Genomic DNA, 14,885 nt, shown 5'->3' with positions numbered 1-14,885 from the left:
CCCTCTCTCTCTGACCCTCCCCTGCTCACGCTGTCTCTCTCTCTCTCTTAAAAATAAATAAAACATTAAAAAAAAAAAAAAGGCTTCCTCAAGGAGGGGATATTTACAGTAGGTTTGGAGGGGGTGGATACGAATTCACTGAGAGGAGAATTCTGTGCGTTTCATCCACTCACTCGGCAAAGCTGTGCCTTGTGTGTGCCCAGCCCTGTGCCGTGCAAAGCAGGGGCCCAAGGTGGGCACAGTCTCTGTCCTCACAAAGCCCCTGGTCTGGGCGAGAGGCAGATACAGACCGTTAGGATATAAGGCGGGGAAGGACTTTGGTTGGGGGGCCGATTAGGGCGGTGTCGAGGCCCAGGGGGATGTCACAGGAGAGAGTAAGGCTTGGTCGGGACATTTCCCGTAAGTAGTTTCGGCTTCGTGGGCCGGTCTCTCCCATGGCCACTCAGTTCTGCCATCGTGGCGCGCAGGATGCACGGGTAACACATGGGTGGTTATGTAAATGAGGGCTGCATTCCAACAAGGCTTTATCTGCAAAAACGCCTGCCCGCCGCAGTTTGCCTGCCCGCGGCAGTTTGCCAGTCCCTGGCCTAAATGAGGAGCAACAGGGGGCACCTGGGGGCTCAGTCAGTTGAGCATCTGACTCTTGATTTCAGCTCAGCTCATGATCCCAGAGTCATGGGATCGAGCCCCATGTCTGGTTCTGGTTCTGTGCTGAGTGTGGAGCCTGCTTAAGACTCTCTCTCCCTCTCTCCCTTTTCTTCTCCCTCTCTCTCTCCTTCTGCCCACTTGTGTTCTCTTTGTCTCTAGAATAAAGCAAAAAATTTAAGGTGTGCTTGAGTGGCTTAGTCGGTTAAGCATCTGACTTCAGCTCAGGTCATGATCTCATGTTTCATGGGTTTGAGCCCCGTGTCGGGCTCTGTGCTGACAGCTCAGAGCCTGGAGCCTGCTTTGAATTTTGTGTCTCCTTCTCTCTCTGCCCCTCCCCCACTCATGCTGTGTCTCTCTTTCTCTTTCAAAAATAAATAAACATTAAGATTCGCTCTCTTGCTCTCTCTCCCTGTCTCCTGTTCATGCTCTCTCTGCCTCTAAAATATAACAAAAAATTAAAAAAATAAGTGCGGATTAACATCCAGCAAAGGCTGGGTGAAGGCCGGGAAGGGCTGTCAGGCGGAGAGGAACAGCCAGACCTGAGTCCTGGCCGTGGGGGAGCCACTGGCTGTGGGGGGGGGGGGCACGCGTGCAGGTCAGGACTTTGACTCTGGGAGCCTCGAAGCAGAGCCCCGAATAGTCAGAAGGCACCAGCCGTGTGAACATCCACGGTGAGGAGCCACAGGCAGCGGGAGTGGCAGGGGTGAGCGGTGCGGTGGAAGCGAGGCTGCGCGTTTGAGCAGTGAGGAGGCCAGGGTGGCTGGAACAGAACAGTAAAGGAAGCAGTGATGGCGGGACCAGGTCCCAGAGCTGGGGCAGACAACAGATAAGGGAGTGAAGGGAGAGGGGCCTTGCGGGTGGAGGGTGCAGTTCCGCGCACAGACACCAGGTGGCAGTGACGTGCTCCCGTCCGTGGTGAGCCCTGGGGCTGGAGGTCTTGGAGCTTCTGGGCGGTTCCTTGGGCAACTAGGAGAGCTGGTGAACCGGCAGGCTCACCACCTTCCTCTGCCTGACTTCGTCCAGGTCGACTACAAGGCCAATGAGTGGCTGATGAAAAACATGGACCCGCTGAATGACAGCGTCGCAGCCCTGCTTCACCAGAGCACAGACCGGCTGACTGCGGAGATCTGGAAAGATGGTGAGGACCAGCTTCCCCAGGCCCTGTCCCTGGAGCTCGGCGCGTCCCTGTTCCCAGCCCACAGGGTGCACACCTTTGTTCTAGAGGCCACGCTCCGAACGTGAGTTGTCTGCTGAGACGCAGAAGTGATGCAGGCCCGACAGATGGTCTGACGGTAGCGTTTCCAATTGGTGACTCGTTGATTGAATGATTGGTCGACTGCTGTCTCAAGCCAGCCTCATGCTCAGTGATAAAACTGTCCTTAACCAGACAGACGAGGGTGCCTGCGGTCGCCGCTGCTCTGAAACGCGGGTTTGGCGATATTAGCCTACGCGATCAGACTGGAAAAAAAATTACCATATGAGTATCGTAAAGGAAGAAAGCTATGCGTTGTAGATGGCGTGTGATCCCTAAAAAAAAAAAAAAAAAAATTGAAGAGATTTGACTGAAAACTAAGTAATCACAAGAAAACTCACCAGGGCGGTGTTTTAGAAATTAGTCACCTTTTAGGCTTTGTTTTCTTCGCTCTCACGAACTTCCCTTCAGGGCCCCAGGGAAGAAGAAAGGAACAATGGACCGAGGCGTAGTTTTTGCAGAGCTTTCCTGGCGCATGTCGGTTTGGCCATCATCCTTTCGGGAATGATGCTTCTGGGAGGCACGGGCAGAAAGTGTACGAGTCCGCGTACCTTTCCAAGCCTTGTCTGCCACTCCCCATCCTTAGAGGAGAAAGGATTTTAACCATCCACAAAACCAGCATCCTGATTTTTTTCCCCCGATTCGAGGCTTCCAGAGTCTGTCCGTTTGCCTTGGCCTTTTATTGAAATGAAAAGCGAAGCTGTAATTGCTGGCCCACGCGATTAGACAAGAGAACAAAATAAGATGAGTGGTTCCCACACGGACTCACAAAACCAAAAGGGCGTGAGGTGCCCGATGTTATGAGCTGATTTTAGACAGAGGGATTTGAGGTTTGTGTCTTCTGCGGTTTGTACGAGAGAGATTGGAAAGCAGTGTTTGATGTTCTAAAACAGAACCAGATTCTGCGATGGGAATCATCTCCTCAGACTGAAAATCTCCACCCACCACACACACACACACTTTAATATCTGTGTCCCCTTTTTTGGACACGTATGCCCCACCCCTGCCTACCCCCACCCACCGTGATCCCTCACATACCCCATCTCTCATGAGCCTGGCCCTCCAGGGGTTCCAAGAGAGAGAGAGAGGCGGAAGCTGCGTCCTTGTCTCAAACCTGGCACAGCGTTCCTTCCTCCACAGTTCTCCTGAACAAAGCAAGTCAGAGCAGCCCGGATTCAAGGAGCTGCAGGTCACAGGGAGGGACAGGGAACTGGGGCATTTGTGCATCAATCTCTACTACAGCTGCCCTGAGCCCAGAGTTGGGTGCCCAGATCCTGGGAGCCCAGGGGAAAAGCTCTAACCTCCAAGAAACCAATGCAACAAGCTGGGAAGGAGCATTCAGTTAAGCCTTGAGCTTCCTGGCAGCCAGGACGAAAAGGGATGCCTAATAAAACAGATACAGATTTAACCTCTAGGGAGAGAGATTTTTTATCCCCTTGGCATTAAATGCTCAAAGAACAGTTATCCAGTCAGCTTTGATGCCCTCAGTGCGTAGACACAAAGGTGAACAGACAGGCCCCCTAGCTTTAAAGTTCATGGCTAACATTCAACTTTTTCCCTCCTGCTTTGCCTTGTGCTCTTGACTAATAACGCTCTCCTCTTTTTTTCTTGCCACCTTCTCTCCCTCTTCCCTTCTCTTGCTATTCCCACTGCATCTCCCACCCCCCATCTCTCTGCCTCTCCCCCCTCATCTCTCCTCACCCCCTAGAACACGGGGGCTTCCAGCAATTCTCTTTCCTTGGCTCCTTCCCACCGTCGCCTCCAGGATCTTCAGGGAGGCGCAGCTCTGCCATTTCTCCGTCAGGGGGTGGGTGTTGCTGTGCATCGACGGGTGAGATTTGCCGGATGAGGAGGGTGGGCCTGTTGGACCTGACTTTGAACATCTGTCCCCTCTTCTCCGTGCGGAGGACTCGCCCTTCTCCTTCCCTGTCGCCTCCCTCAGCAGTTTCCAGACTCTTTGTAGCCACACAGCACCTTCTAGTTAAACCGCATGTAAAAGTACAAGCCGACGTGGTAATACCAGCTGGCATTTACTGAGTACCTACTATGCGCTCCGCGCTGTGCAGAGCCCGTTTACAATGACTAACACCTAGAATCCTCCAAACAGGGTGCCTGGGTGGCTCAGTAGGTTAAGTGTCTTACTCTTGATTTTGGCTCAGGTCGTGATCTCATGGTTTTGTGAGTTCAAGCCCCATGTCAGGCTTTGTGCTGACAGTGTGGAGCCTGCCTGGGATTCTCTCTCTCTCTCTCTCTCTCTCTCCCTCTCCCTCTCCCTCTCCCTGTCCCCTGCTCACACTGTCTCTCTCTCAGAATTAATAAACAAACTTAGAAAAAAAAAAAAAAGATCCTCCAAACAACCCAGTGAACGAGGCAGGTGTTAGTGCTATTATCCCCATCATACAGATGAGGAACTTGAAGCACAGAGAGGTTAAGACACCTGCCTGAGGTCACGCAGCCAGTAAAGGACAGAGTTGGGATTTGAACCCAAGTCCTCCCAGGGCCTCTGCTCTCCTCTGTGCTGTAAGAACGTAATTACCATTTTGATAACAGCTGGGAGAATGGCGGTGACAGGCAACATTGAACCTGGGGAGGGAAAGGCCACAGGTGGGCTTCCCCAGTGTGCACCAGGCCCTGCCCTGAGTGAAGAGTGTCTGGTTGTCCCCCGACGACTCACATTACCAAGGACTGCGGGACATCAGAGTCGTCCGGCTGCGGGGCCCCAAGAAAGCTGGCATGATTTCAACCAGAATTCGAGGGGCGCCTGGGTGGCTCAGTCGGTTAAGCGTCCGACTTCGGCTCAGGTTATGATCTCATGGTCCCTGGGTTCGAACCCTGCACCGGGCTCTGTGCTGACAGCTGGGAGCCTGGAGCCTGCTTCGGACCCTGGGTCTCCTTCTGTCTCTGCCCCTGCCCCACTCATGCTCCCTATCTCTTGCTCGCTCTCTCCATCTCTCAAAAATAAAAATCAACATTAAGAAAACCCACAGAATTCAAGGTGAAGGAGTGGGGATTTCTCACTAGCTGCAGTGACACCATCAGATGACAACAGAGAAAATAGTTACCTGAAATCCAGCCTTTTTGGGAAAACGGTTCACGTGGAGGCTGTCTTCTTTTTATTTTTTTATTTTTATTTTTTTAAATGTTTTATTTATTTCTAGGAGACAGAGAGAGAGACAGTGTGAGCAGGGAGGGTCAGAGAGAGAGGGAGTCACAGACTGAAACAGGCTCCAGGCTCTGAGCTGGCAGTCAGCACAGAGCCCGACGCGGGGCTCGAACCCACAGACCGCGAGATCATGACCTAAGTGAAAGTCGGACGCTTAACCGACTAAGCCACCCAGGCGCCCCTGTCTTCTTTTTAATGTTGCACATAAAAGCCAGGCTTTATTACAATATTACTGGGACACGGTTTTAAGTTCCTAAAACCGCAACCGTGCTGTGTGCGCTCTCTGTTTCCCTCTCTGTGCCTTGGTTTCCTCAGCTGTAAAATGGGAGCGATTCGTACAGGCTTATGGATGAGCAGTGAGCAGGCGTATATAAAGCACTTTGCGTGCTGCCTGGCAGACAGTAAGTGCCAAGTAAGCAGATGCCGTTGGCATTACAATAAGGAACAGTGGAGATCATTCCTCGAGACAAAGAGAGGTCAGAGGCCAGGTTCCCAGTGGACTCTCACGGCCTGGGTTCGAATCCTAGATCTGCACTTTCTACGCTGTGTGGCCTTAGGCACAGACTTCCACTTTTCTGAGCCTACTTTCTGAGTTTACACATCAGTCCAGTGGGACTGAAAATACCCACCTTACTGGTGTTTCATATGTAAAGTGCCAGTTCCTATCAATGACAAGATCCTTGAACTTTGACTTAAAACAGTCCACCTAAAACTGACTCCTGACCCCCTTCTTTCTCTACATGTTTCCTCTTCCCGTAGTGGAGGGCATCGTGGGGCTGGAGCAGGTGAACAGCCTTGGGGATGGCCCCCCCGGCGGCCGCCCCCGCCGGGGCATGTTCCGGACAGTGGGACAGCTCTACAAGGAGTCCCTGAGCCGCCTCATGGCCACGCTCAGCAACACCAACCCCAGCTTCGTCCGCTGTATCATCCCCAACCATGAGAAGAGGGTGAGTGACTGGCCTGGGGGGAGCAGCGCTGGCAGTGGGTAAAGGCCTTGGCCACTGAACTTGGCCGGAGCCATGTCTGGTCCCAGGCTTACCTCCCACTGGGTGTGTGACCTTGAGGAAATTCCTTTCCCTCCCAGGCTCAGTGGTCTGTTGGGGAAATTCATTCATTAACAGGACTTAAATTTTCTTAAAAAATGTTTTTAATGTTTTATTTATTTCTGAGAGAAAGAGAGACAGCGTGAGCAGGGGAGGGTCAGAGAGAAAGGGAGACACAGAATCTGAAGCAGGCTCGAGGCTCTGAGCTGGCTGTCAGCACAACACGGGGCTCGAACCCACGAACTGTGAGATCATGACCTGAGCCGAAGTTGGATGCTTAACCGACTGAGCCACCCAGGCGCCCCCAGGACTTAAATTTTATACAGCACCTACTAAGTGCCAGGTATTGTGGATACTGGAGAGAGGAAAAGTGCAGGCAACCCCCTATTCTCACGATTTAATGGGGAGCTCAGACACTCAACTAACCACTCATGGTGAATGGCTGGTTGAATTTGGAGGGGTAGTATCACCTAGGTGAAGGTGAAGTCAGGGAAGCCTTCCTGGAGGAGGCGGTGACTGATGTGGGATCAGCTTGTGCAAAGGCCTGGTGGGAGGGTGAAGCATGAAAGGTACAAGCGATGGAAAGAAGGCTGTTGGGGGGTGGGGGCAGTCATGGAGGTGTGAGGAGACCGTGCCTGGCTCCAGGCCACCAAAAGGTTTTCTTGTTAGGAAAATCAGAGGAGGGGCAACATGAGTTGAAACAGAACAGAAAACCGGGGGTGCCTGGGGGGCTCAGTCGGTTAAGCGTCTGACTTAAGCTCAGGTCATGATCTCACGGTTTGTGGGTTCAAGCCCCACATCCAGCTCTACACTGACAGTGCAGAGCCTGCTTGGGATTCTCCCTCACCCTCTCTACCCCTTTCCCGCTTGCTCTCTCTCTCTATCGAAATAAATAAACTTAAAAAAACCCACAAAATGAGGTCCTGTCCTCAGAAACTAGGAACTGTAGTTACTAGGTGGGTGGAGGGGTGTGCGCGTGTGTTTATGTCTCCTGTCTGCAAATACCGTTTTTTATCTAATCTAAGACCCGTTTATCTGTCACACTTTAGCCTCTCTGAAATTGGGGATGTGGCTTACAGTCAATAGCCTGTCAGAGGTTAATTGATGGGAGTTTTTCTTTTTTGGTGGCAATAGCGTGTTTTGCACTTGATAGTGGCTTATATTTGACGAAATACATAGTACACAGATTCACCCTGGTTCTTTTTAGCGAATGGCGCTTCGAGTCTAAGCGGGTGCTGGGTGTGCTCAGTGGTATGAGGGTGCGCTCCCGGAACCTGGCAGCAAGTAGCGGTGTGTGTACACACCATGTGAAACCGCCAGCCGTTTCTGACCAGCCCGGAGGGCACCCCGAGTCCCCCCCCCCCCCGGCGAAGGGCGCCCCCGTGTGGCCGCCGCTGACCTCGCGTGTCCATTCCCGCTCTGCGCAGGCCGGGAAGCTGGAGCCTCGGCTGGTGCTGGATCAGCTGCGCTGCAACGGTGTCCTGGAGGGCATCCGCATCTGCCGCCAGGGCTTCCCCAACCGCATCCTCTTCCAGGAGTTCAGGCAGCGGTGAGTGCGCGGAGTGGGGGGGAGGCTCGGGTTTGGGGGCCAGCAGTCTGCACCCAGATCCGCCCCCCACCGGAGCCTAGGGACCCCGGGCAGGTTCCTTTGGTTCCTCTTCTCAGCTTTCCCCTCCGCGGAATGGGAGAGCAGGCCCCCCCACTCAGTGCCCTCCCTGGGAGCATAGCGCGTTATCTTACGTTACGGTGGATCGGCCTGTGACAATCTGCGTTTCTTTACAAATGCAGCAGAATAGGATAAATCAGAAAATATTGGAGTGGAAGAAGCAAGTAATACAGGGGCGCCTGGGTAGCTCTGTCCGCTACCCGTCAGACTCTTGGTTTCTGCTCAGGTCGTGATCTCAGGGTTGGTGAGATCAAGCCCTGAGTGCGGCTCTGTGTGGACAGCGGAGCCTGCTTCAGATTCCCTTTGCCTTCCTCACTCCCTGCCTCTTGTCTACCCCTCTCCCCAGCTCACACACACCCTCTCTCTCTCAAATGAGAAAAAAAAGTAATACAGTAAATATTATAACATAATTTGCACTTTGCACAAGCTGTATATAGCAGAGCCACCCTTACAAAAACTAGAACGTGAGCCTTGTATACAATTTAAAATTATCTAGTAGCCGTATTTCTAATAATAAAAGGAAACCGGTGAAATGAATGTTACCAAGATATTTTATTGAATCCAGTTCCATCTAAGATACTAGATAACTTTAACATGAATCAGTATAAAAACGTAGTACTGAGATATTGTGCATTCTTTTTTTTCTACCAAGGCATTGAAATGCGGGGGGCGGGGGGTGCCTTAGCTGACAGCACATCTCAGTTCAGACTCAGTTTGGACTCAGTGAAATGTCCTATCAAAACAATGAAGTTGTGTTTAACAGAAAAATATTTTACACTGCTTCAGTTTTTTTTTTTAATTTTCCTTATTTATATTGAGAGAGAGCGTGCATGCAAACAGGAGAGGGCCAGAGAGAGGAAGAGAGAGAATCCCAAGCAGGTTCCATGCTGTCAGCACAGAGCCCAGGGTGGAGCAGGATCTCATGGACCATGAGATCGTGACCTGAGCCAAAACCTAGAGTCAGACACTCAACCGACTGAGCCCCCCAGGCGCCCCTACACTGCTTCAGTTTTTAAATTTAAATTTCATTTAAAGTTAAATACAATTAAAAACCCAGTTCCTCAGGGTGCCCTCCCAATCAGAGCGTGGCGAGTGTCCACCAGGTGGCGCTCTCACTGCCAGTGCTGTGGGTGGCGCTATTAACGCTCTTCACCCGAAGAATGGCTTTCCTGACTGTTTCTGTTGCTGTCGCTGTTGGGCTGTTGGTCCCTCAGAGCCCAGCCCCAGGCCATGGCGGGAGTTCAGGGACACCTGGCTGTAACTCCCCCCCCCCCCCCCGCAGGTACGAGATCCTGACGCCCAATGCCATCCCCAAGGGCTTTATGGATGGGAAACAGGCCTGCGAGAAGATGGTGAGTCCGGCGTCGCCCGGGGGTGCAGGTGTGGATGTGCGCACGTGCAGGGTCCCGGGTGGTGCAAGAGGGGCCCTCCCCCCACCGCCCCTCCTCTTCGTCACCCCTCACAGATCCAGGCCCTAGAACTGGACCCCAACCTCTACCGTGTGGGACAGAGCAAGATCTTCTTCCGGGCAGGGGTCCTGGCCCAGCTGGAAGAGGAACGCGACCTGAAGGTCACAGACATCATCGTGTCCTTCCAGGCAGCCGCCCGGGGTTACCTAGCACGCAGGTAGGGCGCCGCGCCATCTCCTGGGGCGGGGAGGGGTCGGCCAGGTGGCTCCCGGTGTCGGGGCCACGGATAGGGCAGAAGGGCTGAGACATAAAAAAGGACGGAGCCGCCGGACGCCCGGGCTTCTCGGTTCTGTAGTCCCTGAGGGCCCCCCGACAGGCCGGGTCCAGTGCGGAGCGGTGCCCGGGACCCGGAGAAGACGTGTGCTTGGAGTGGGGTGACCGGCCGTCCTGCTTTGCCCGAGACTGAGGTTCCCCAGGATGCGTGATTTTCAGCACAAAACCAAAGAAAGCCCCGGGCAAACGGGGTCCCGGTGGTCACCCTACCGGCCAGTGCCTCGAGGGACCCCAGTCTGGAGCGGGGAGACATATCAGGGCACAGAGCAGCCCGGTCTGGAGCGGGACGCGCTTTGATGGGGGTGGGACAAGTGGAGGGTGCGGACCCCACTGTACACCAGGACGCCCCCAGGTCCCCGGATGAGCACCAGGCGCGGGAGGACGGGAAAGGTGCTCCAGGCAGGAGCGACAGCCTGTGCAAAGGCCCAGTGATAGGAGCGCCAGACGTGATTCAGGAACGCGGGAAGTTGCCAGGCCCAGAGGGAGGGTCGCACAGTGAGGGACTCTGCAGACACCAGGCTGAGGGGCGGGGCCGTCCAGGCATGCGGGGGAGCCCTGGGAGGGCTGTGAGGCGGGAAGGGATGGGTAAGCTCTGGGTGTCCAAAGACCCCTCGAGAGGCATGTTGGGGATGGACTGGAGGCAAGAGATTGGAGGCTGGAGGGTTGGGGAAGGGTCCAGGTGGGGGAAGAGGAGGCCTGAAGTAGGGCTGTGCGGACAGAGGGGAGGGGACAGAGCAGAGAGAGTCGAGGGCAGAAGGGCCAACAAACTGTACACAGATCTGCCAATAACAGAACAGTCCTTGCATACAGTAGACACTTCATAATGGCTGACTAATTGGGACGCCTGGGTGGCTCAGTCGGTTAAGCATTCGACTCTTGATTTCGGGTCAGGTTATGATCTCTCTCCCTCTCTCTGCCCCGCCCCCACTCATGCTGTCTCTCTCTCAAAGTGAATTTTAACAAAAATAATAAATACTTGTTGACTAACTGAAGGGAGCTTTGCTCTCTTGCTGAGCGGACGGGCCTGGAGGGGCCGAGCCTTCACTCCCCCACTTGCCCATCTGCCCACTCAGAGCTTTCCAGAAGCGGCAGCAGCAGCAGAGCGCCCTGAGGGTCATGCAGCGGAACTGCGCGGCTTACCTCAAGCTGAGACACTGGCAGTGGTGGCGGCTCTTCATCAAGGTGAGGGCGCCCGGGGAAGTGGCCTGAGCAGCAAGGAGACAGGACCTTGGGGCCAGGCCTGCGTGGGCAAGTGGCTTTATTTGTTTGGGCCTCTGCTTTCTGTATCTGTAAAATGGGACCCATCAGCCCAACTTTTGTCAGCCAGGATTCTTTGGGTTGTAAGTGACAAAAAAAAAAAATCTGAATCAAACCAATGTGGATAAAAGATTCAGGACAGCTTCAGGAACAGCTGGATCCAGGGCTGAGTTGCAGGGGGGGTGCAGGATCAGAGTGGATCCCACTAACAAGGGGGCAGGTGGTTCTATGAACCGTTCATCCCCGCTGTCTGTGTGGGCGGCCCCTGTCCTGCCCCCTGAATCACACAGCGTCAGGTGCATCTCTCAGCCTGGACCTGGGACTCGGGACACCCTTGGAGAAGCGTTGCGCTACCTTCCGAACGGCACCCCGATGTGTCCTGTACCCCAGGCTTGGTTTAGCAAAGGAGGGACCCACTTAGCGCAGCTCGCCTCGGGGCCCCTGACTGTTCTAGGCTCTTCACAAGTGTTAGCTCATTCACGCATTCCAAAGACCCTGTCATGCCCGACTGATAGCAGAGGACACTATTGTGCCTGCCTGAGGCCACACGGCTGGTGGGTGGCAGCGCCGCCCCTGGAACCCAGGCATGGAGCATCCATTCCCCTTCCTCTCCCCTCCCTCCCCCCAGGTGAAGCCGCTGCTGCAGGTGACGCGGCAGGATGAGGTGCTGCAGGCACGGGCCCAGGAGCTCCAGAAGGTGCAGGAGCTGCAGCAGCAGAGTGCCCGCGAGGTGGGCGAGCTCCAGGGCCGCCTGGCACAGGTAAGGGGCGGGGCCGCGGTGTGGGCGGGGCCGCGGGTGGGGCCACGGCGTGGGGGCGGGGCTGTGGGGCAGAGCCGAAGGAAAACTCGTGGGATGCTGTTGGGCCGTGATGTGCTGGCCGCAGGGCCCTGGGGTGCAGCCGGGGTATTGGGTGGGGGACTGGTTCCTGCGAGCCCGGATGCTCAGGGGGCTTGGCTCCAGCGAAGGGGCAGGGCAGGGGGCTGGCCTTGAGGCAGGGCTAGGGTATGCAGGTGGCCAACTTTTCATGGTTTCCGGTTTTTCTGGTGTCTTCTAAGTAATGATGAAGCAAACCCCTTCTTGGGCGTTTTTCTGTTTGCTTTTTCTGAATTATTTCCTTTGGTTAAATGTCTAGGCGTAGGAGTTAAATGAAATGTGAGATGATAGAAAGGCCTCTCTGGGACTATTTGGAGGGTGGACTGGGGAAGGAGAGACTGGAGGCAGGGAGGCTGGGAAGGAGGCTGGGGAGAGAGTCCACTGGGAGAGGATAAGTAAGGCCTACGCTTGTGGGGCCGTGGGGCCAGGGAGGAGGGGACAGGGCAGAGAGAGTCCGGGGACCGTGGGGACAGGGCTGGGGACTGATGGGCTGTGTGAAGGTGAAGGAGAGGGCGGCACCCAGGGGGTGACCAGGGGGATGGAGGCCATCCCGAGATAGGGACGTGGGGGAACGCCCTCCAGGACTCAAAGAGCAAAGCAGGGACGCCTGGGTGGCTCAATTGATTAAGCATCTAATTCTTGGTTTTGGCTCAGGTCATGATCTCACGGTTCATGAGTTTGAGCCCCACATCAGGCTCTACGCTGACAGCGCAAAGCCTGCTTGGGATCCTCTCTCTCCCTGTGTCTGCCCTTCCCCTGCTCGTGCTCTCTCTCTCTCTCTCTCCCTCTCTCTCAGAAGATAATAAATTTATTTCTGAGAGAGAGGGAGAGAGAGAGAGAGAGAGACAGCGTGAGCAGGGGAGGGTCAGAGAGAGAGAGAGAGATACAGAATTTTAAAAAGCCTCCAGGCTCTGAGCTGGCTGTCAGCACAGAGCCCGACGCGGGGCTCGAACCCCGAACCGTGAGATCGTGACCTGAGCCGAAGTCGGACACTTAACCGACTGAGCCACCCAGGCGCCCCAAATAAATTTCAAAAAAAGAACGAAGCAAATCAGGAGGCAGGAGGGACGCGGCGCTCCTCTGAGACCGTTCTAGGAGCCGTGCGTGCCGAGCGCTGACCCCCACCCTGTCCGCAGCTGGAAGAGGAGCGCAGCCGCCTGGCAGAGCAACTGCGGGCGGAGGCAGAGCTGTGCGCGGAGGCCGAGGAGACGCGCGGGCGGCTGGCGGCCCGCAAGCAGGAGCTGGAGCTGGTGGTGTCGGAGCTGGAGGCCCGCGTGGGGGAGGAGGAGGAGTGCAGCCGCCAGCTGCAAACCGAGAAGAAGAGACTGCAGCAGCACATACAGGTCTGGCCCCCAGGCCGCCCCTCCCCGCGCCCATCTGTCTCCCCTGGCAACCTTGGCTTGTGCAGACCTCGGTCTCTTTGGGCCATGAATTTGCAGAAACGTCAACTCAAAGTGGCTTAAGCAAAAAACATTCTCTGTTTTTTGTTTTTTTCTTGGTTCAAATAATGGGCGACTTCAGAATGGGTAAGCTTCAGGCATGGCTGGATCCAGGCGCTATCCTTTGTACTCCTTCTGTGTCCGTCCCCTGGCTCCGTTTGTCTCTGCGCTGCTGCATTCCCAGGCTGGCTGCCCTCTCACGGTTCCCCTTCAGAATCCAGGGTGTGTTTCATACTTGCGGTACATCCGAATTCAGGCGCTAAACTTTCACTGGCAGTACTTCACCTGCCTTTATGTTTTAGGACTTCTCCATTTGAGAAAGTAGATTGAGGTGCCCAAGTTATTCCCTACTTAACATTTTTCCCCCAGTGATTCATTGAGCGTCTGGTTTTAAATTTAAATGAAGTCACATTTAAATAAGGTGGAGAAGTCAGTTCCTCAGTCACACTGGAGACGCAGAAGACAGCACTTTGTTACTCAAATACAGCCCGAGGGAGGCAGGTGCCACGCCCCCGAGAGCCACATAGGATCTGTACTCAGGAGTAGAATGCAGAGGCCACAGGCGTGGGAGGCAGGCTTTGTAGTAACGAGGGGCTGAGGTGACCCCTGGATCCTACCCGGACAGGTGCTGGGTTGGTTTGAATACTTCCAGGGCTGGCAGGCGACTGTCGTCCACCAGGCGGGTGCTGTGGCCGGTCCCCGTGATACGGAGGGTTATGTGGCCAGGGCACAGTGGGTAGGTGGAGGGCGTGTGGCTAGGCCATCCTGAGTCCTCCCAATCCCAGACAGCCAGGCCGCCCATATCCTGAACTTTTATAAAAGCTGGAGGTAGTACAATATCAGCTTCACGTGTTCAACGTGATGATTCAGTATTTGTGTCTGCTGCAAAGTGACAGCATCTAGTTAACACCCAGCACCTTACATAGTAACAAAAAAAAATTTTATCTAGTGATGAGAACTTTTAAGATCTACTATCTTAGAGGCACCTGGGTGGCTCAGTTGGTTAAGCATCCGACTTCAGCTCAGGTCGTGATCTCACGGTTTGTGAGCTCGAGCCCCGCATCGGGCTCTGGGCTGACAGCAAAGATCCTCTGTCTCTCTCTCTGCCCCTCCCCTGCTCACGCTTTCTCTCAAAAATAAACATTTAAAGAAAAGATCTATCTTAGCAACTCGCAAATATACAATACAGTGTCATGAACTAGTCATGCTGTACGTTACGTCCCTAGAACTTCTTTACTTCTATATCTAGAAGTTTGTACCTTTTGACCCCGTTCATCGGCCCTTCCCCCCAAGACTCCGCCCCCAGCGACTCCTCACCTGTTCTGTGTATCTGTGAGCTCAGTTTTTGTTTTCGTTTTTTAGATTCCACATGTGAGTGAGGTCATATGGTTATTTGTCTTGTATCTGACTTACCTTACTTAATGTAATGCTCTTAACGTCCATCCATGCTGTCTCATAACCTTAATTTCCGGTCTCACACCACATGTTGCCACATGTGCCTGGTTGGTGCCACAGGGGACAGTGCCCATCTCTAAGATATATGTATAATGTTTATGGTTTATACTCTTCATGCACATACAAGAACATAATTTCCAGGGGCGCCTGGGCAGCTTGATCTGTTAAGCGTCTGACTCTCAGTTCTGCTCTGGTCATGATCTCGTGCTTTGTGAGTTCGAGCCCCGCATCAGGCTTTGCCCTGGCAGCTCGAAGCCCGTTTGGGATTCTCTCCTCTCTTTCCCTCTCTGCCCCTCTCAGAATAAATAAATAAACTAAAAAAAAAAAAAAAAAAAAAAAAAAAAAA

General features: G+C 54.1%; 1 protein-coding gene across 1 annotated transcript in view; it reads left to right on the top strand.

The window, feature by feature from the left end:
• The window catches only part of MYH14 (myosin heavy chain 14), an 80,987-nt gene that overhangs the window by 35,187 nt on the left and 30,915 nt on the right, over positions 1-14,885 (top strand). The window contains exons 12-19 of the mRNA XM_039247143.1: positions 1,672-1,786; positions 5,823-6,010; positions 7,534-7,655; positions 9,055-9,124; positions 9,238-9,398; positions 10,588-10,696; positions 11,400-11,531; positions 12,782-12,988. Coding sequence (XP_039103074.1) covers positions 1,672-1,786; positions 5,823-6,010; positions 7,534-7,655; positions 9,055-9,124; positions 9,238-9,398; positions 10,588-10,696; positions 11,400-11,531; positions 12,782-12,988 — 1,104 coding nt within the window. The remainder of the gene's footprint in view (positions 1-1,671; positions 1,787-5,822; positions 6,011-7,533; positions 7,656-9,054; positions 9,125-9,237; positions 9,399-10,587; positions 10,697-11,399; positions 11,532-12,781; positions 12,989-14,885) is intronic.

The sequence above is a fragment of the Hyaena hyaena genome, unplaced genomic scaffold, assembly GCF_003009895.1.
Source record: "Hyaena hyaena isolate Hyena2069 unplaced genomic scaffold, ASM300989v1 scaffold_9, whole genome shotgun sequence".
NCBI classification, from domain to species: Eukaryota; Metazoa; Chordata; class Mammalia; order Carnivora; family Hyaenidae; genus Hyaena; species Hyaena hyaena.
Note: the sequence above shows the minus strand (reverse complement) of the source record. Positions and strands in the feature narration are given on the sequence as shown.